This window comes from Amphiprion ocellaris, chromosome 1 (assembly GCF_022539595.1).
Source record: "Amphiprion ocellaris isolate individual 3 ecotype Okinawa chromosome 1, ASM2253959v1, whole genome shotgun sequence".
In the NCBI taxonomy this organism is placed as follows: Eukaryota; Metazoa; Chordata; class Actinopteri; family Pomacentridae; genus Amphiprion; species Amphiprion ocellaris.
In genome coordinates, this window is record NC_072766.1 from 20887510 (window position 1) to 20909369 (window position 21860).

Genomic DNA, 21860 nt, shown 5'->3' on the forward strand with positions numbered 1-21860 from the left:
CCCTGTAAAGTTACTGTAGTGCCACACACACTTAGACTTATGGTAGTTCATCAAATAAAACATTTGCAAGGCAAAGTTTGAATAGGTGCTCATCTCTTTTATTGATGGAACTCCAGTCTTGTAGGACAGCTCAGTACACCAGCTAGACAATATAATACCCCTTTACATTTAGTTATTTCTTACACTCTAGCATCACAATCAAAAGCAAGTTAAACACATGAAGACAGCTACATTGGGCCACCAGCATAGAAAGACAAGCACAGGGATTCTACCCATCTTCCACTTTGACTCAGAGGGGCAGGGCTTCATCTCTACATTAGTCATCAGGAAAAAAAACACCATAAAAGTGCTCTTTCATATCAGTCAACTTTGGAGAACCAGACATGATTCATAAGTGCCAACTTGGATATGATCCAAAGCAAAGAAATGTAAAGGCTTCATGACACATCTAATAACACAAACACAGTAACTAGCTCAAACACCTCTGGAGTGGACATCCAAAACTAACTTTTTTTCTATAGTAGGACAAAATATAAGTAGCATTGGATGTCCTAAAACAAAAGTTCACCATTCACAAAAGTCAAGTATAATATAGAATGTAACATAGTCTTGAGTAGATTAGGAGTGCAACACTTACAGATACACTGAAATACAGTGAAAGCTGATGAGAGGACACTTATAGACAGCACTACAGAAGGATCTGCTTGGGTGGAGAGGTGGAGCTGAGGCTGCGCTTGTGGGAGGAGCCCTTTGATTTAGGATGCCACTATTTTGTTCGTTAAATCAGTAGAGGAGTGTGATTACAGTACTCAAGGTGCTCTGTTAACGTCAGCCGGCCCCGCCACCAACCCCACCTAAACAAGAGTCAGAATGCGCATGCACACAGACCAGGACGCATTCACTCACAGACTTTCACTTTTAGTAATACAAGTGTTTCAGTGAATAAAATACAGCAGTTTGTGGTCAGGGTGTATTAATCTGAGGCCCTGAAGACTGGTTTGATTGAGAGAATCGGTGCGAAAGGAACGAAAACGTGGAATTGTATGGAACAAAACTCGACTCCCACCCAAAACAGCTCCCAAGCCACAAAGGCTATACTCTTTCTTTTATAATTTATTTCCATTATTGCCTAAATGCTAAATTGTTGAGTCTGCGAGCCCAGGAGTTGGATGAGAAGGGCTGTGAGCAGGAGTGAGGTGTGGGGTGGAGAGCTATGAAAGGTCAGTGAAGGTGGAGGGAGAAAGCAGAGCAGCTCTTTTGTCTGCTCAGGCCACCAGGACTACACGCATGGTGTTGGTGTAACCGGAGCCTGGACGCCAGCCGGTCAAGACGATGACAACGTCTCCCTCTTTGAAGAAGCCTCTGACCTTGCCTAGAAAATTAAGCATGAAATGGTCAGCCAAGCTTTGCTAATTTGATGTATTAAACGTGGTTAAACAGCGTTCTGGGTCAAGGTTTGACAGCAAAAGGTGTGTCAGAAATAATGTTTTATCCAATGACTCCTCTAAGTTAAGTCCTTGAAAACTGCATGGCATTGCAATTCATTTCTGGCCGTGTTTGTTTTCCAAAGACCACAAGTTGTTTGCCTGTACTGCCATATCACTGTACAGGGTCTTAAAAGTGAGACATTCCTTACCCATATCCATGGCAAAGTTGACACGCATGTCGACGTCCTCTGCCCACACGTCGTTGGCGGGCTTGGTGTAGAGGACGGGGAATATTCCACGGTAGAGGTGGGCCTGGCGAGCTGTCTGGGCATTACGGGTCACAGCGAGGATGGGGGCACGTGGCCTGTACCTGGAGATCAGGTGGGCAGATCTGCACAAAAAAAGACCTTCATTTACATATTAAGTAATATAGTTATTTCAACTGAGTGAATTCATTGCAGAAATTATGGAGACACCTTAATATGTTCAATGCAAAAATACGGATTAAATCCTGCAGAGCAGCTCTATGGTGAAAAAAAGTATGCAAACCCCTCATCAGGTGACTCATTAGGAGCTACCCGGTATTCTGCATTAACTGGTAATAAAATGTGATCATGTTTAAGTGGAAAGCATAAATAAATACATTCTTAGGTTAACAACGTGCAAACAATTAAAGTATTTGGTCTTTCCTGAATCCACTCATTAAACCTTGAAGCCTTCAATTTAAATATCTGACCAAACTTTTGGCAGCAATGATAGGATGTCTGGTATGAAAAGCACTTGAGGTCACCCCATGTAGGAGTGTAATCTCCACTTCCATGTATCTCTGTTGTGATAATTTTGTAATTTAGGGTCATTGTTGCATCATCCAACTTTAGCTGGCAGATAGCCATCGGATGATGTTTTCATGTTTGTATACAATGCATTTCTAAGCCATACATAATGTTGTGTTCTTCCCAAACAGAATATTAGTTTCATCAGTCCATAAACATCAACACTGTCCTGGTAGTGTTGAGGAGTGTCAAGATGCTTGAAGCCAAACTAAACGTTTCAATGAGCACTCTGCCACGTCCCTTGTAAGCAACCTGAATCCAATTAGCATTTGTTAATGTCATTAGCTTCGGGGTTTGCACACCTTTTCCAAATGACTGTACATTCACAGCAGAATGTACAAACTCTTGACTTGCATAATGTTTGTAGCACTGTGTAAATCAATGATGTCAATACATAATACATGTAAATTAACTCCATGCAGATGGATTCTTGCAAGAAGTAAGTCAGTGTGATTAAAAACTGAACAACCAGGCACCACGCTTAGGTGTTCTCAAATAGTTTGGCTTATTTAGACTTATTCTCAGGTTTAGAGCCCCTGTATGCTAGGAGGTCAACTTTGATACACGCAACTAGATGAATAAAAACAACGACAAAATATGTAACACTTCCACCCTAACAGGTTCAACACAACTAACAGGAGAAGTAGGGAACGCAAGTCTGTAAAGTCTGTAAATGCCCTTACAGTCCTGAGAGATTGCAGCAGCCAAAATAAGTGACAACACTTTGGTGTATGATGGTGTGTGCTGAAGATTTACATCATCATCAGTAGCCCAAAAGGTGTCCACTCTCAAACACTCAAACAAAACATTCCTGGTAAATCAGTCAGTGTTGTAATGTGAAATCAACTTTTTGCTGCAGTTTTATTGAAGAAGCTACCCATCATTAATAGCCATGTTGGCAAGCTTGTATGTACAGCAAGTGACATATTTATATAATCACCGATTTCCATTAATATTTTGATATGGATTCATAAATACAACAATTTTATTTGTTTAATTTAAAATTGGAGCTTTGCACTGGACTGATGAGAAAGCTCTCCATCCCAGATTCTTACATAACCACTGACAATATGAACAGTGTGAAAGGTGGACACCTAACCTGGGCTAATGACAGTTCTCACTTTCATTCTTAAAATCAGTTGCTATCTCCACCTCCTCATGTAAAAATGCACATTTCTTACTCTCTCACACACAAACACACACTAAATTAAAGGGGCGATATCCAAGAGCACATTGGGTACTGGAGGGAGAATCAGGAGCTGTGTTACACAGACTAGCATGTGTCTGGCAACACCTTACCTTTAGGACCAGGATCATTTCGCGTCTATCCCTCTCTTTCTTACCTCCCAGTCTTAGTGAGAACAATGATGGCACTAGCACAGCATTTGAAGGACGACTCGACAGCTCCAGCAGCTACAGCCTCTGAAGGGTCTCTGGTCAGATGGGAGTGTCTCCTCAGCTCCTCGAACAGCTGTCTGTGGAAGGTTGCAGCCTCGGCCTCTCGTGCTATCTGAGCCCCGAAGGGAAGGGTGGGGGGTTACTCTCAATCACTCCACTACTGCACATTAAGGCACTCACACCACTGGGAGAGACTGGCAAACATGTAGCTAGACTCCTGGTTAAACAAATGTAGCCAATGAAGCAAATTAAGAGATAAAAAAAACATCAATCAAGTTATAAAAGGGGGAAAATAACTGATGGGTTAATCTGTAAATATCTGCTTTTTCACACTAACATTTTCATCTTTAAAATTTGTTCACATAGGCAAAAAATAAATCAATCAACCAATGGTCTAGTTTGTTTGCCATTTCTCCCAGTTACTCCCTTTGTCAGTACCTGAACCTGGCCCTACTCTCCCTCTCTTAGACTCTTTAAGAACCAGTGACCTCCATGACCTGCCAGGACCAGATAACCTGCCTACCTTCCAGAGCCTGTGAGCACAATGATCGCAGAGGCTAAGCTCTTAAAGGAGGCCTCGACAGCGCCGATTGCAATGGCCTCAGCGGGGTCTTTGCAGTGCGGCGTGGAACGACGCAGGTCCTCAAACACCTGCCGGTGGAACATGGCTGCCTCGGCTTCACGAGCAATCTGGCACATGTAAGGGCAAGATGCATCGAGGAGAGGCATTCCAACACCAAGCACACACGGGTGTAAAATAACAACAACAAAAAAAGGACATATAGAAAGGGAGAAAAGACAGGAACATAGGGGACACAATTGAACAAAGTTAAGAAGACAGAAAAACAAGTTGAAGTAAAAGAAAGAGATGGAATGAAAACACAGAGGGTCAGTCAGTGGAAGAGTTTAGGTGTGCAGTTAGTGGGGAGGAAATAAGGAAACATCAAGGTTAAAACAGTCAAAACTTTACCACAATCATCTACATATTAAATTTAAATCACTGCAATACCAGCTGTTATTCTACAGTTAAAACAACTACACTATTGAAAACGGACTACTTCACCTTAATATCAAAACAATTTAAAACATTAAATGATAAAGCTAGGTTAGATCAAATTAAATGTTCTTAAAAAACTATTGAAAAACCTGACTTGTGTTAACTGGGAGTTAGAAAGCAAGCTGAGGGTTAAGAGGCCACACACTGCACACAGAGCTAAAGAGGTAGTTTAAAACAGCCCAGAGAAACAAAGGAGTAAAGTGTTGGAGTGTCTGAAGTAAATGAGGGAAAAAAACGCAAAACAAACAATACTCTTTAGCAACAGTTGCTTGGAAGCCCTGTTAGTGTGATTTTTTTCTAACAAAATGAGCAACTTGAGGTAAACCAAGGTTGCAGTTTACTGGATTCTCAGGCACCCCATGCAATGTGAGTAGAAGGGCTGCAAGCTCAAAGCCGGAGCTCAGTAGGACTGCTGAGTCACTCCTGCATCTGTATTGCAGTGTAACTGAACAGCGAAAGTTAGCCAAGGAAGGCCAGAACAATGAAGACCTGGCATAACTGCAGTATCCATCCATGCAATTCATAATTACTGGTTGCTATTATGACTGAAATATTAACAGTCTTAAGTCTAAGACTTGAAAGAGGCATTTTGTTAGTGTCTGTCCCTGACTGACAAATGCAGGCATTTCAGATGCAAACTTTAAGACGTCCCAAATTCCCCATAGCCATGTCACGGATGCATAGTTGAAGATTACAAAATACAGAAATAAACTTTTTTTTTTTAAGATAATGCACTGATTGAATCTTGCTATGTGCAGAAAAATCCAAATGTGGCATCATTCAAAACTGACGCTCCCTTTTCATCAGCTTAAACCTTGTTTATGAATCCAAACATATATGAAGGGGAAAGTCGTTGATGCACTGTAAATCTTGGCTGATGAAGAGCAGAACAGACCAGTTTGAAGATACCATGGTAAATGAGGAAGTGGTATAGAATAACAGCCACAGTGAATTAGTTTTATGAAGAGGTGCAGGCAACATGCATTTACTTTAATTTTGAAAGAAAGCACCACCATGCAATTAAAGAAGGTCGCAACCACAGGCACATTATGGTGTGGACATTATGCAGTGGTTTAGCCACTTAAAACATCTACACAGCTTGTTTTAATATCCCAGGGATGAATGAGTAATGCTGTACCCATTCTGTATTTTGTCAATACAATTATCCGCAACTGATTATTTTTAATAGTGATTAACCATTTTTGGATTATTCATTAGCATATATAAATGGAAGTAAATATCTAACTGAATAATGATTGGATGGAAAGATCTCAAAAAGATAGACACATGCAGTTGGCCTCCTGTCAGCATTTGAAATTGGTCAGATTGGAAAAAAGAAAGCTGTGCCAATGAGCGATTGAATGACAAGTAGCAGGTGTGTTCAGGGGAACATAAAAATCAGGGAACAAGAAAGTGTAATCTCCCAGGAGCTGAATTTTTTCTCTAACCGAATTTCTAAAAATGAAAGAATTATACATCACGCAAGATATATAGCTAATTTCTCCAATCAGTAAGCTATACTTATTTTAATTAAAGCACTCAGTGTGATTTTAAATATGTTTCTCCAATGTTTAAAAGAGTTAAAATAGATCAACTCACCATGTGCTGTGTGCGTACTGCCTCCAGAGGGTAGTCTCCCTTTGCAGTCTCTCCACTCAGCATGATGCAGTCGGCTCCATCCAGGACAGCGTTGGCTACATCACTGCCCTCAGCACGGGTGGGTCTAGGCTTCTTGATCATGCTCTCCAACATCTGAAACAGTGAGGAAAAAAATTAGACCAAGGCTGCCAAGCTGTATGTTGTTGTTGCTGCACATATTCACACTTAATGCACTTGAGAATCGTACATTAGATCATGTCTAAGTCTTTATTACGTCCGGGTAATCTCATGGAGGAAATACAGCTTAAGAAATACAGTATATCTGACCTGAGTGGCACATGTGATCGGCTTGCCAGCTCTGTTGCAGCGACCAATCATCATTTTCTGGGCAAGGAAGACCTTTTCTGTGGGGATCTCAATACCCAGGTCACCACGGGCAACCATGATGCCATCGCTGGCCTCCATGATCTCATCAAATCTGCAAAACAGGCAGAAAATGACATCCAGTTACATCCCAAAGTAACCAGCTGTGAGGAGCAGCAAGAGTGTGTGAAAGCGGTGGCTTCATTAAACACTACTTTTAAGGCCTCTTCACAGCTGGGACTTTGCTTTCCTAACCAGCATTTACATCCATAGACAATCTATTTTGACATGGTCTTGTTCCTCAGCCAACCCAATAACAGACAAAACAACTGCAAATATAGCACAAATGTACCAGATGTAAACAAAAGATGACGAATGACCCCAACCTGCACACTAAAAAGAAAGTTTCTAAAGACAACACTTCATCCACATACACACCTGCGAACACCCTCGTGGTTCTCGAGCTTGCTGATGATCTTAATGTTTTTGCCTTTCTCTCCCAGTACTTCTCTGACAGCATGTACATCTGCTGCTTTGCGAATGAAGGAGGCAAAGACCATGTCAACTCCCTGTGCCACACCAAACTGCAGGTCCTGGATGTCTTTATCTGAAACAGCAGGCAGGTCGACAGCAGCACCAGGGAGATTGACTCCCTTCTTACTGCCCAGAGTGCCACCATTCTCAATCTCACACATGAGGAAATCAGAGCCTGAAGAGACAAAAAAAACATATTAACACAGAGCAGTTACACTGGACACTATATGTGTATGACCTTATTTATGTTTTACAAATTCTAACTCACCAATCTCCTTAACCTGCAGGGATATGAGTCCGTCGTCAATGTAAATTTTGCTGCCAACTTCCACCACTCTGGTGATGTTCTTGTAGTCCAGCCACAAGACCTCATCGCTGCAGTTTTCCTGATAAGCATCGTCCAAGGTAATCTTGATGACGTTGCCCTTCTGCAGCTCCACCTCAGCTGTGCCGCTCTGTCGTGCCATTAAACAGGCATAATGTTACTTTCTGTCTAGTTGGCTTTTCATGCAAAATGTTTTGGAGTCAAAGTCATAAAGATTTCTGTTTTGGTGTGATGGAAACATGATGTTTAACTCACTCCCTTGATGAGACCAGTCCTGATCTCTGGGCCCTTGGTGTCCAGGGCAATACCAATAGGCCTGTACTGGATGCTGCCAGGCTCAAAGCTCTCAGTTGCCTCCCGCACATTCTTGATGGTCTCTGCATGGTACTATAGAAAATGAGATTTTAACATGTTCAAATATCCAGAGACCAGACTGATGATACAGCACTACACAGTCTGAGTTTTTTAGTTTTGATCAGACTGGTGAACTCTAACCTGCTGTTCTATTCTTTAATCTTTGATTGATATCACGTACACTGATAAAAAATAGAAAGCACCATTTTACAATGCCAATACTATGAGTTACTGTAAGATGCTGGTTTCACTATGCAAGCATAAAAATCAAACTGGGCCAACTTAAGACAAGGTACATGTGACAACTCACAGCCATAAACATGACTCATACTGTCACCATCATAGTGGGGTCATGCAGTGCTTTCCACCAACCTAACTGACATGTTATGAGCACCAAACCTTAATTTTATGATGCATAATCTCCACCTTCCGAGAATGCACTGCCTGCTGCCGTAAGTGTCTATTACAAGGAAGTCAGCTAAGGAAGCGCAGTGTTTCTAAAGAGGAAATTCTTCAGTGAAGTTGGTGAACAACACTCACAATAAAGCTGAATGGTCAAAATTCTAGCACAATTGTAAGTGTAAACAGACTTCAAATAGTCTCGTGTAAAATCATTACTCTTGCACTGTTGTTCAAATCATCAAAGGCAGATTATAATTCTATCGGAAAGGGTTACAGAAACAATGACAGTGGGTACACTTTTGCCCCGGAAATGTTACTGACAGTTACAATCCTTGCTATGGGGGCCGACATTTGCTAAAAAGTTGTGGGAAAATGCTGACAGGAAAATTTTAAAAATTCAGCACTATCGTGTTTTTAATACAATCATCATTGGTCTTTGGTGAAGGCTAGTCATCAGCTAGTGCAGTAAGTATTTGTGGCTTTGAAGACAGCTTCCTGCTGCCCATGGCCTATGCTGTCCACCTGGGTAGCCAGAGCTTTCAGTAATAACTTAAGTGGCAGGTAATCACTTTGGCTGACTTACACTGCCCTTGCTGCACTATGACTAAGGGAAAACCTGGTTGGTCTCATCATCAGCATAAACAAAAGATATTTTTATGGAAAGCATCTAAACATTTACATTTATAATTAAGATAAGTCTCATAATACCCAACACTGAGGCAACAGCATTTGAAATGCAAACTTTAAAAACACAGCTTCAGAAAGATGAAATAAGATGTGAATTGGGTGGCATAGTATTTTGGCTGCTGTTAACCTGCACTGTGCTGCATTCGTTTAATAAGAAGCAAGGTCGACAGTGTCCTGTTTTATAGCCAATGCAACGTACAGAAAGCGGCATTTAACAGCATGTTATCTGTATAGGTAGGTCAGGGTCATGCATGTGTCATTTATGTCCTATCCAGTATAAAGTGAAGATCCAGTTAATGATTATAATTCTAATAATAATTTTAGATCCTTTGAGATTATTTATGCTAGTTCTGAAAGACTTGACTTTTCGAATTTTGCGAAATACTTTTCACTTGCCATTCAAGTTAACAGTGGACTGATGTCGGGGTTGGTTCCTGTACACACAAGCCTAAAGTATCTGTGCACGCTGCCTGCTGAGGAGATAAAGGTGGAGCAGATGACCTATTTATAGCACCCCAAGCTAACAATGCCCTGGTATCTTTTGGCACTTCCCAAAACTATTGCAAAACTTGACCTTTCTGAAACAACTAAACCCACACAGAACATGGATAATTTTCGCTAAAGAGGACTTGAAAATATCTCCAACTGAATTAATCATTGTTATTTAAAGCAGCCGTGATTCTTCTTCTTCTTCTATTCATCTACACAAATATTTTCAAAATGCCACAGTAGTACACCTTTATGTGTGAAATGCATGCATCACGTCTGCTAATGCTTAAAAATTACATTTTAATGTCAAAGCTAAGAAAATTTCAATAAAACAAACTAGTGGCATCTAAATCAAATGTCATTATATAAAAACTGGTCTTAATGTCAGATGATAATTAATGTAGTAACTCTATTGAATGATTAAAATTGATTTCACTGTCACTGTTTTCATTTATAGATATTATTTATTGTAAAACCTGTTGATAAATGTGATGACCCTCTGGATAGGACTTTCTAACTTCTCACTAAAGAAGCCTGAGGGTCAGAGTCAAGTTGTCCACAAGGTTCCACAAATCTTAGCTAACTGCTTCATTGCACTGTATAAGCTGATGGCAGTCAGCCAGTCTCTCTGTGTGCAGCCTAGCTTCCATCTTCAGGATTTGTCAGTTATGCCTGGTAAATATTGGCTGCACTAAATCATTTAAGCTCTTTTTGTTCTTTCTGTTAAGAAAAAAGAAACATTTTTTAAATCTACAACTCGTTTGACAAGGAACATTATGTTCCCAACCTGAATACAAGCTGGGATATGCAAAGAAAAGAGAATTTTACCATTGATCAACAAATTTTATTATACACTGAAACAATGGTCTGATAGTTTGCAAAGATTCAAATGTTGCATCATTTGTGAGTTCAACTTTGCTACCTAGCAAAAATTTTATCTCAAGTAGTTAGCATTACTATTTCTTCCATTCATGCCGACTGGCTTAGTCTTGCTTAAAGTGCCAAGCCGATTACAGTTCATCATGAATTACATGCTTGCTCATTGTGAGCCTGTTGACCGTCTACTTTCACGATAGATGTTACGCAAAGAGCTACGAACACTGCATGAAAAAGCTGACAAAGGCAGACAAGAGAAGGCAAAGATTGCCACAAAACTCCACATACTAACCGATACCATTCTGTGATAAAGCACACAACCATGTTTGATAGAAATTATCAGCACAGTTAAAACGTGACTTAACCTTATGAACATTAGCAGTCCCTGCTCAACCTGTTCACACAGCAGAAAGAAATCTAGAAAGACCCACCTCGTGAGTGCCATGGGAGAAGTTCAAGCGAGCAATGTTCATTCCAGACTTGATCATCTCCTTCAGGGTATCCACAGAACGAGAGGCTGGCCCTGCAGGCAGTTGAATTGAAAGGAAGAGATCGAAGAAATAGCATAATGATTTCAATTTTCACATTAATAGGCTGCAGTGCAAACTTGAAATTTTAGCCAACACCTTTTTATTTTTAGCAAGTTGTATTTATATGTTCATGCAGCATAGTATGAAAGAGAAGACACACGGCTGTGAATTTAAAATATCAATATGGCATTCCAACTGCTTTCGCTCCTCAACAAAAGTAAATAATTGTGATCAAAAATGTGGTTATTGAACTGAAAAATAAAATGCTATAATAACTAACAGTATTAATGGGCATAAGGATAAGATTAAGGACCAGGCTGTAAAACATGAATTGTCCTTTAGATGTATGAATGCAATATCCTTTACATGTGTTCTCTTGAGAAGCAACTACAACACTACAGCATGGCAGTTATATCTGCTTATGTTTATGATGCCATAAAGGTTTGTCTGTCTGTAAGAGTGCTAACAAAAATGACCAACCAATGGTGCAGATGATGCCAGTGTTGCGTGCAGTGGTGGGCTCAGAGTCAATGTCCAGCAGGCACATGTGTTCCAGGAAAGTGTCAGCCATGGCAGCGTTGAGCTGCTGTGTCTGGATGAAGGCAGAGCCCATGTCTACAGACTTTGGGTGAGGCATGATGTTTTCTGGTGCAACTGGAGAAGTCCTGCACAGAAAAAAAGACAGTTAATATATGATGTTAACGTCAATAGATGCTTATCAAAATACAACTGGTTGAATATTAGAGGTTAAAAGCCTCAAGATAGACAGTTGCTACCTCAAACCATAGAAGAAGAAAGGAGGCAAATGATGGAAACCATGATTTTATATAGGAGAATAGAAAAGATTTTAACAATTATGCAAAACAGGTGTGTACAGCTGGCGGGAAACTGTGACAGGCCACTTACAATAAAACAGCTGACGAACAGTCAAACATTTACAGCACTGGCTACTAGGTAGAGCTCAGGTCACAATGTGGATTTATTCATGTGCACCTTAATGACTTGACAGAAACACAGTTAGAGGTTCATTTTCTACTAATTCAAGCGAATATGTGTTTTGCTTTAATTTTTTTTTCTTATAGTTACTCATCAAACTGTACTGAGCTATAACAAATGTGTGGATTTCCTTACTCTAAAAACATTGCAAAAGATGATTTCTAAATCCTGTAATGTTTGCATATCTGTCAACTAGTTTGCATTCTTGTTCTTCCCTCACTTTTGTTGGCACATTGCAACATATCTTGGGGTATCACTGCCACCTGTATTCCCACAGAATATTGCAAAATTATTGTCAGGAACATATACTGTGTCATTCATGTGGTTTCATGTGTGTTCATGATACCAATAAAATGGGTGAGCACTTGCAGAAGAACAGAGCCATACTAGAGGTCATGAACTCTGCAACTCCACATGGAACCTTTAAGTGTATCTATTTAAGTTTTCAACCACAGAAGCTAAAAATGGAAAAATATTTGTTTTAAGATTAAGATTATGAAATGTGACGACTTCCATGCTAAGCTAATAACGGATTATTGTGAGCACATGCTTTGCAAAAAACTGTCTTTTCTTGAATTACTCTTTAACTTAGGGTTGCACAATCAGTAGTGAATAAATGCATGCTACTGACAACTGGTAAAAAGCAGGAACAAATTGTTTGCTGTTTAGTGACAAACACCTAAAGATTGATCTGAAATGCAAAGGAACATATTTAGGTTGACAGTAGCACACTGCACTGTCTTTACAACCTATACTGAGAACACAGTAGTGTAGCTCTTTCAGCTGCTATATCACTCTGGACATTCTGTTCCCCCCCTCCACTTTGCTGAGTCACCCATGGCAACGACACCATCACAAAGCTCGTCTGGGGGCTGGACTTTCCAAGCTTTCATCACGACACTTTCAGTACTCTGTTCTAGCCAAAAAAGGCCAAACATATAATCTAAATAGTGCAACCAATGAGACATTACATAAAATCCTGTGCACTACTAAATGGCTCAATACAGTCAGTTTAAAACAGGGTGCACAGATGTGTGCACATTTCCTTTTGCTCCCCTAAATCTATCCAGGACAGAGAAACTGTGTGAACTCACTGACTTTAGGCCATGTTTCAACCACCAGCGTAGGTGTATTTGAGTGGGGTGTGGCATTGCTTATCTATGGTGAGGAATGCCGCTTCCTATACAGCTCTCATTTCTGTGGTTACATAACTACAACAGTGACACAGAAATGCCTCACAGAGCAGTCAATCTGGCAGTAAAGCGAATCACAGAAAACTGTGCAAATTGAGCACTGGGACTGTGTGTGATGAAGTGTTCATTTGGTCAATGTGTAACTGTGCTGTGCATGTGCTGGGGTCCAGAATAACTAGATATGCAGGTTTATCAAATGTTATTTAGTTCACTGAGGTGAAATCCTTGCTCGGTCAAAATGATGCTTCAATAAATGCCTTGAAGTTTGTAATTTCAGTGAGGGGACTACTTACATTTTTGAAGTACAATACAATCAATCAATCAATCAATCAATCAATCAAAAATTATTTATAGAGCACTTTACAACGCTCAAGGTGACCAAAGTGCTTTCCAGTTAAAATCAAACAGTAAAATTAGAAAAAAAAAAAATTTAAAAGGAAGCAACAATAGAACAAATGTCAAGAAAATAAAATCAAATAAAATCAAATAAAATACGATACACAATACACAAAATGAGAATAGTACATAAAATAATGTACATGGCTGTAATTTCTAAGTTTATATGGCACTTTCCAATCTAAAGCTGGTTTTAGAAGTTGGTTTCAATAATAGTGACTTATTGAACCTGAAATAAAACCAATGACAATAAAAGTAATCAATAAAAATAAAATAAAAAGTTATGTAACTGATATTATGAATACACCTACATAACTTTTATCATTATTATATACAATCACTATTTCCCAAGTGCAAACACAGACCACAGTCCAAAAATCCAGTGGAGAGATTATGTTACCTCAGTGTAAATTATGCAGTCAAGGACAATTCAATCATGAACACTCTCACTGACTGATCCTTTGGCAGAGCAACAGGTTTACAACTTGATATCTTTTTAGGGCAACTACTTTTGAACCCTTTTCTGATTTCCTCTACAAAGAAGCAAGATCTGCTCTAAAAGTATTTTTCAATATCAGTCGCTAACAAGACACCAAGACTGATTTATTAAATAAAGAACGGTTTTGGAACACAGAAAGAAGATGGAAATTTTAGGGTGGCGTAACTGCAACTGAAGGCACATCCATTTTTCTACTCTGAGAAAAATCTGCTGTATTGGAGAGTAACACTAGTGGTCTGACTTCCTCTTACTCATCACATCACAAATGCAGCATGGTGGGGGGATTGCAGGCAGAGCCACTCTACCAACAGGCTGCTTCAGCAGGAGCTCCTGGCTGATGATGTAACATTTCCATCAATGGGGCAGACCAGTGCTGTACGTGAGTGCAGTCACATCCCACTACAGTGACACACACAATCACCAAGTGGACTAAACCACTGGAAAAGACTGCAGAGGGGGGAAATTGTGTGTCATGTTGTGTGTGTGTTTTATAATTTCCTGTTTAATTCATTTATCATTTTATGACCACTTGTTGAAGAAATGAGGGGAAAAAAGTGCAATACTGCTACAGCAGAGATGGACTATTGTCTCACACTTTCAGCGGAAAGAAACACTTGGTTGGTGATTACTTTTCAAATGTTAGCATATGTTGGTACCCTGTTGCATATTTGTTTATTAGTCATTTGGTGTTTCACTGACTTATCAGAGGCATGACAATTTCACCAAAGAATAAGAATCGGAAATAAATTATCTACACATGCTAATAGCAGCATCTGGTGAATTAGCTTTCTGATGTAGACATCACAATTTCGCGGTTTGATGCAATCCTAACAGTAATGCAATATTGACAGTTGCAATTGCAAAACATAAAGAGGATGCACAATTGTCATAGAGAATGCGCTGGAGATTAGGTATCAGGCACCTCCCTTTAGAAGAGGCTGTATCTCTTGACCACACATGTGGACTACAAACCAGATGCAAGTCCAAAAAATTCCCAATACTAATAGTAATAAATCTTGCTCCTTACACAACAAAACAACACTGGCTTCAGATATCACTGCTATACAACAATGACATTTGATTGTTTTGCCCAACATCTTTTTGTTTTTCCCATTTGGATTTTGATTTCATTTCTTTTCCCACAAAGCTACCTGAGAGACTACCACATCATGACTTATTTTATGTTTGGCCTGCTTCCATTCAGCACATTCTGAGGATTTCAAATGTACATTTGCCACAAATTTACTGAATATCTTTTTGTTAACTGCGGTGAGGTAGGGACAGGATCAAATTTCTTGGCCAAAAATATAATAGCCTGTATGTTCACCAGTGCAATAAAATATGCACCCCTAGCATGTGACCTCAAATACTGCTTGCATCCTCAGATGAGGTGTTATTTTTAGAGCAGATGGAATATTACTAGCAAAAGAAGCACTTCCTTGTGATATTACTTTTGAAACCCATGTAAAGACTATCCCTCATTAAGTGGAGTAATAATTTGCTTTATTGGCATCAATAAAAAACTACCAATAAAATCATATCAGTCTGTCTGTTCCAGCTTGCCAGTCCCTGGTTGTTATGGAAACACAAAATGACATAATCGGCAGTAATGGCCCACTGATAGACATAAATAGTGTGCATGAACCCAGGACAGCCAGTGAGTAGCAGCCACAGGCCAACAGCAGCCATAGTAACCCTGACACAGATGCAGGACCAACTTTAGAGCTGGCTGCTAATAATCCTCTCCAATCCCTTCCCAACATATCTAGCTTTGTAACATACCTCCCCGTCACTATCATTTCCTTTCTTTCTAAACCATTTTCTTGTTACTCATCGATGAAATATGCCTGTGCAATGATTAACAGACAGGTATCATAGCTGTCAGGGTGTCTTGACATTTACCATCATCTACTATAGATGTGGCTGGATTACGGTGACAGCCAGTGGCTTAAATCTCTTACACTGACTCAACAAAGGTTCTACTACATACCCCCAGTAGATCTTCCTGTTCCTCCTGGGGACAACCAAGCACGTTACCATCAATGACCTCCACAGCCACCCCAGTGTGCTGGAGCGTCCAATGCCAGTGAACAAAGTAGTCCCTGCAACAGCAGTACCGATCGCTCCGGCACGCGTGCATATGTGCAACACTTCCAGGAGCTCAAGAGTAAATCCAGTCAATGAGGATGAAGGACATTGAGAGCTCCTGCTGTGACTGGGCAATCGCCATGATCGGAACTAATGGACATACATGAGATTCGACTCTGGCAAACCAGAGCATTTTCACGTTAATATAATTACCAGCCCAGGTCATACTACACCTCAAGGCTAAAAACAGAGCACTGGCTATTTATAACACACAACATGCGTGAGTGATGCAGTGTAAAATACTGGAATATACGATGGTACTTATACTATGTTGCTTGTAAAGTCAGCTTGTAGTGTACCATACAAACCTGAGGTAGGGCAGAAGCACCTCACACAGAAAGTAAACACCTTTTGTTGAACTGAGCATTTTGTCAGCTCAACACAAGTATGTCTGTGGTGGAAAAGTTACACCTACAACTGCTTGTGTTGGCCCTATGTAGAATTAACCATCACACGTGCAGCTGCAGTGGGTAGAGACTGCACGGGAGCAGTGCCAGCCAGGCAAGGCGCGGCCTCTTGCACCGGCCACCAGCTCTACTGCCACTAAACTTATCTTACCACAAAGCAGGTCAAGGGCAAAAATCAATTAACTGCAGTACCAAGGGAAACTGACAATTCATAATCAGTTTTGCAAAGTGCTGGGTACCTGTCACAGTGCTTTTTTGAGCAGACAAACGCCGACAACTACAGATAAAATTACAACAATAAGATGTACTTACATGGTACTGTTTATTTTACCAGCAGTTCATATCTGTGTATGACTAAGTTCCAGAGTCTGGATTTACAGGCAAAGTTTTTGAACTCTCATTGAGTATGGAATGTATTAAGTAACTTTGACTTGGAGATATGGGATAATTTTGACAAATCCCTGAAGTTTATTATAAGAAATCCTCAAAATTAGAGCTGAACAAATGATAGATTTCAAAGAAAAGTATAAGGCTGCTATTTCGGATATACATTATGCAGCACAATGAACCCAGGATTTAAGCTGCTGTGTCAGTGGTTTAAAAATGTCATGCTGTCGTCTTGTGACAAATAATACTTACATACAATTGTATCTTGTCATAATGCTCCACCATGTTTTAAATCTACCCCAGTGAATGCTGAACTGAAGCTTGACTTTTGACTTTTATATCTCAAGTCAAACTACAAGTACAAAATCTGTCAGGAAAATCTCAATTGAATATTTCCCACAAATCACTCCGTACTACTCCAAAGTGACCTACTCTTAACAGCCAATACCAAAGTAGCAGGCACTTTAAAGTTTGCTTTTGTTGAGCTCATCACTTCTGCAGAACTCCACATCATTTGACATTATGATGTGACATTTCTCCCGAGTTACAGACTACATTTTGTCAACAAAGCCTTCAGTCAGGAAGGGCGCAGCAATGACCAGTGTTTCCAGAATTTTGTCATACACAAAACAATGGTTTCTGGCTACATAACAATGCATGCACGCTGTGCTGCAGGCCCGGTCACAGCAGATCAATTTGACATCATATTACAATTTAAAATACGACTTCAGACAAAAGCCCTTTGGTCAATCCTGTTCTCCTTTTTTGAGAAAACACTGACAAAGAAGATATAGCGATCACACACCATGGATAGCTCAAATTGCCAGGACGAACTAAACAGCAGGGTGAGACCTGCCTTCATGCCTGTGTATCCAGTGTCAATAGGGCCTATCATTTGTGGCACCACTGCAGCAAGCTACTGCAGTGAGGCTGCTATGGCAATATACACATTTTAATCTACCATTAATCATAGGTCGGTTATTTACAACTATATACCTAACATGGTACAGATTCATTTAAAGCATTTCCGAGGACATACTGCAGAAAATGAGGACGAAGAGGAGAAGGAACGTGATGAATTTATCTTTTAGCACGAACTATATAACGTGAAGGAAAACAATGATAACACGTAATAGTGGTCGTGCATTTATATCCATCTGTATGTTAGAAATTCATTTAAATTAAAGTTACAGTGCAGACGATGCGCTAAAGGTCACGTTCTCATCCTGCGTCACATTTTCCTGATCGCGAGACATCACGGAGACTGTCCAATGGGAGGCCGAGAAACGCAGCGGCCACACCCACAACACGAGGCATCAGGAAGCGACTCCACAGCGTTCAAAACCTCCTATAAGACCTCACAGTTTGTGTCATTAATTCAGATACATTAGCGCGGTTTTGCAAAAAAAATACAAACTAATACAACACTGTGGCGTGTTACCAGTTCGTTATATAAACAGCTGCTCAGTGCCGGAGCAAATTCCTTCAGTTTGTCCATCTATTAACCGCATTTTGAAGCCAGAACATTGTTTAGATACATACTAAACTAGCATAGCAGGACTTTAAATGATTTATCCAAGTTGTCCTGGTGTATTAGCATGTTTGCACATTATTTAATTTGTTGAAAAATGGCATTTAGTAAAAAGTGGAAACCAGCTACAAACGACCGACTCATACATTACCAAACTCACCACCGCGCGGGATGTAGCTAAAGAAAAACGGCAGTAATTTGACAACTCAGTGCTCCACAGGCTATCAGGTCATTTCTAAGGAAAGTTAAACGAAACACGGTGCAGCTCCTGCTCAGGATACCCACCTTGTCTTGCGGTAGAACTGCCTGGACCGATGAAACTGCCGGAACAGTGAGAGGAGCTCAAGGTGATCTCCCTAGTCTTCACTCTGCGGAACTACTTTCTAGGGATGCTGAGACGTATCCATCCGAGAGAATATAGAGACAAGAAAAAGAAGTGCGCTGGCTTCACACAGTTATATCAGCCGCAGTCATCACTGCGAAGCCAAACAAATAGTTCTCTTTCAGTGCCACCTTTGTGGAAAGTCCGATAATAGTGGAAACTAAAAACGCGGAAGGATACACAGATAGCTCGTAGAAGTGCTTGGCAAAGTTCGGGAGCCAATAGGGGCGGGTGAATGTATAAGAAGAGCGTGGACTGCGACATGTGACTGTGGATGGTGTGGGGTACTTTCCTGGAAAAAACGCAGCGGTTTGTCTAGTATGTCTATTTGATGTGCTGCCCGTTTTAATGATCATATATAAGGTTCTAATGAAGGATATTTAATGTCAGAACATTGGACGCCATTGTCGTTCAGGAAGTATGGAGGGGAAGCATCATCAATATATGTTATGAAATATGATAGCTGTCTTGTAAGCTACTGAAATGTTGCTTGCGTCTTCATTTTGCTTATAAAATCTGGTACATGGGTGAGTCAAAATACTGTTTATGAACCCCAGCTGTATTACCTCCCCGCTGGTGGATGGTAGAACGATGAAATGATGATCCATGAGGACCCTATTAATGTGCTGGTACCTTGCTATTACACAATGCGTGAGGTTATGACTCCATCTGGTGGTAAAAAATGATAACAACCGTTGTGAGATGTTTTTCAGCGGTATGAATTCAGTTGTTTTGGTACCTACTGTTGTCCATTTTCAATACACGTTCTTTTCAAATATAGCTATCAGTTACAATAATTATGAAAATAATTTGTTGTATTGAATTTATTTAGTAGTCAAATTTTATTTAAATAATTAAAGTGAAAGCTTAAACTACAATAAATTAGAAAGCACTCAACTAATACAAATACATAGATTGCTACTACAACTCTGACACCAAGAATAATAATTTACTGATTTCTTGAGATCATAGAAAAACATGTCAGAACCCATTTCGTCAATCAACATATTAAGGGCCAACAGTAAATACAAATGTTTGTATATCCAGTGCAGACACTGAATGACTATGTAGCAAGTGTTACCCAGGATAATTATTAATTTTGTTGCCATTATCATCTTGGCCAAAGAAATTATATGCACAAAGTCAATCCTTAAAACAGAGAAAAATGCTAACTATATCACCACTATAGTGAGATGAAAATTGAATCATTTAAATTTACATATATCAATCTGGCAAATGTATTCCTTAACGTGCCATTTATCATACAGAGACATAAAACGACGCTGATATTGTCTTTGTTATGTCTAGACTTCCACAGGACTACTGCATGGGTGCACTCTTTGCTAATTCCATGTCTCCTCTGCCTTTGTTCTATTTTTGTTCTCACCTGTTCACAGTTTTGGTGGTGTCAGCACTGCTGCTTCCACTGCCCATGTTGTTGTCTCACTGGCTGCTGCCTGCCTCTGCCTGGATCCTCTCCACTCCAGGACCTAAAGACCATTGGACACACCTCACCAGGTGAGAAACAGGTCTGCTGTCCAGTCTCAAGTGACAGAGCTCCTGAATGTCAGTCAGCATTAATGGCTGCTAACCCCTGGACCACGAGGTACAGTAAGACACTGTGGGAATATGCTCAGATAATTCTCAGAGATGAGCAGATATGACAGCCTAATGCTTCTAAACATAGTACTGCACTAATGCAACTACTGCGACCAATGACAAATAAAAGGGACAAATGCAAAAAACAGAAAAACAAATTAAATAATTACATATAATAGGAGGTATTGTAAACCATACATGACCAATCAGCTAATTTTTAATGATTAAATTCTCAATTAAAATGTGAAATCACAATTTGTGAATACAACACAGACTGTACATTTATAGTGCAAAGTGAAATAAGACACAATAACACTTATACAGTCACACTCCTCCAGACCTGTTGTTTGATTACCAAATTGTATGTAAGCAAATTCTTTGTGCTTCTTTCCCCAAAAGAAAAGAGATGTTGCAATTTTGAAAATGGAACACAGAAAATGGCCTGCTGACAAGTATTGTACAGGATATATGTCACAATCTGCATTTGTAGATTCATCACTACTTAGCTTCACAAGGAAAGCACCAGGCGATGTGAGCTCTGCAGAGGAAACAACTATAACATTGCACTGAAGGGTGCCCCACATATTTCCACTGAGCCTCATGGTCATGGTCCCTTAAGTTTGCAATAATGTGATCTTAATTTTCTCTTCCTCTCCTGACTACAGCCATACAAAGGGAAGACAGTTGGCTTAACACATGTTCATTAATCTGTCCATTCTTTAGGTCAGTTCTGAAATAGAAACCTTGAGATAATGAGGGTAAAGACCGATTAACTCAAAGGCCTTATGACCAATGTGTCACACAAGCACACAATGATGAGTGTATTATACATACAGCATGTATATTTTTATTGTCTATATAGCACCTATCTATCTATCTATCTATCTATCTATCTATCTATCTATCTATCTATCTATCTATCTATCTATCTATCTATCTATCTATCTATCTATCTATCTATCTATCTATCTATCTATCTATCTATCTATCTATCTATCTATCTATCTATCTATCTATCTATTTATCTAAAGGTAATATATAAAGAATGTATGTTTATTATTTTTGTTTATTATTTTTAGATTTTAACAGCATGGCAGGAATACAGAATAAAGAAAAAGAACTAAACAGGTACAGCACATCTTGGTAACGACAATAGATGTAGTCATATTAAACTGAGCAAAATGCAGTTCTTTAAAAATTTACAAATGTGTATCTGCAGAATAAAAAATAGAAGAGATAAAAAGGAATGTGCACAAAGGGGCTTTATATTAGAAGCAACACATCAGTAAAAAACTCTGAAAAACGTAAGTTAATGTTCTATTATGCTCTATAATGTTACTGAAATGTAACTCCTTTTTTTAAAAACATAATTTGAGTAATAAAATACGGAGTACATGCAACATGCAGTGTAGCCATTGTTTAAAGCTCAAATGTAGCTCACAGTACGT

General features: G+C 39.6%; 1 protein-coding gene across 4 annotated transcripts; it reads right to left on the minus strand.

Annotated features, from left to right (window-relative positions):
• Nucleotides 1-76: 76 nt before the first annotated feature.
• pkma (pyruvate kinase M1/2a) lies at nt 77-20320 on the minus strand. Of its 4 annotated transcripts, none has more exons than XM_055010704.1 (11): nt 20201-20320; nt 11355-11539; nt 10776-10867; nt 7792-7923; nt 7480-7666; nt 7116-7386; nt 6642-6792; nt 6315-6467; nt 4182-4348; nt 1637-1818; nt 77-1372 (listed from the first exon to the last, which is right to left on the minus strand). In XM_055010704.1, the coding sequence occupies exons 1-11, from the start codon at nt 20245-20247 to the stop codon at nt 1266-1268; spliced, it is 1674 nt and encodes a 557-aa protein (XP_054866679.1). In that variant the 5' UTR covers nt 20248-20320; the 3' UTR covers nt 77-1265. The 4 variants fall into 4 exon arrangements, with proteins under 4 accessions (XP_054866679.1, XP_023124629.1, XP_054866677.1 ...); XM_023268861.2 differs by lacking the exon at nt 20201-20320 and adding an exon at nt 18717-18842; XM_055010702.1 differs by lacking the exons at nt 4182-4348; nt 20201-20320 and adding exons at nt 3604-3770; nt 15949-16013.
• Between the last annotated feature and the right edge of the window lie 1540 nt (nt 20321-21860).

Coding starts and splice junctions, on each gene's coding strand:
- pkma (XM_055010702.1), bottom strand. CDS start 15,998: ATGGTAACGTGCTTGGTTGTCCCCAGGAGGAACAGGAAGATCTACTGG. Junction 11,540..15,948: donor AACAGGAAGATCTACTGGGG/GTATGTAGTAGA, acceptor TTTTCTGTGCAG/GACTTCTCCAGTTGCACCAG. Junction 1,819..3,603: donor GTTCTCACTAAGACTGGGAG/GTAAGAAAGAGA, acceptor TTTTTTGTGCAG/ATCTGCCCACCTGATCTCCA.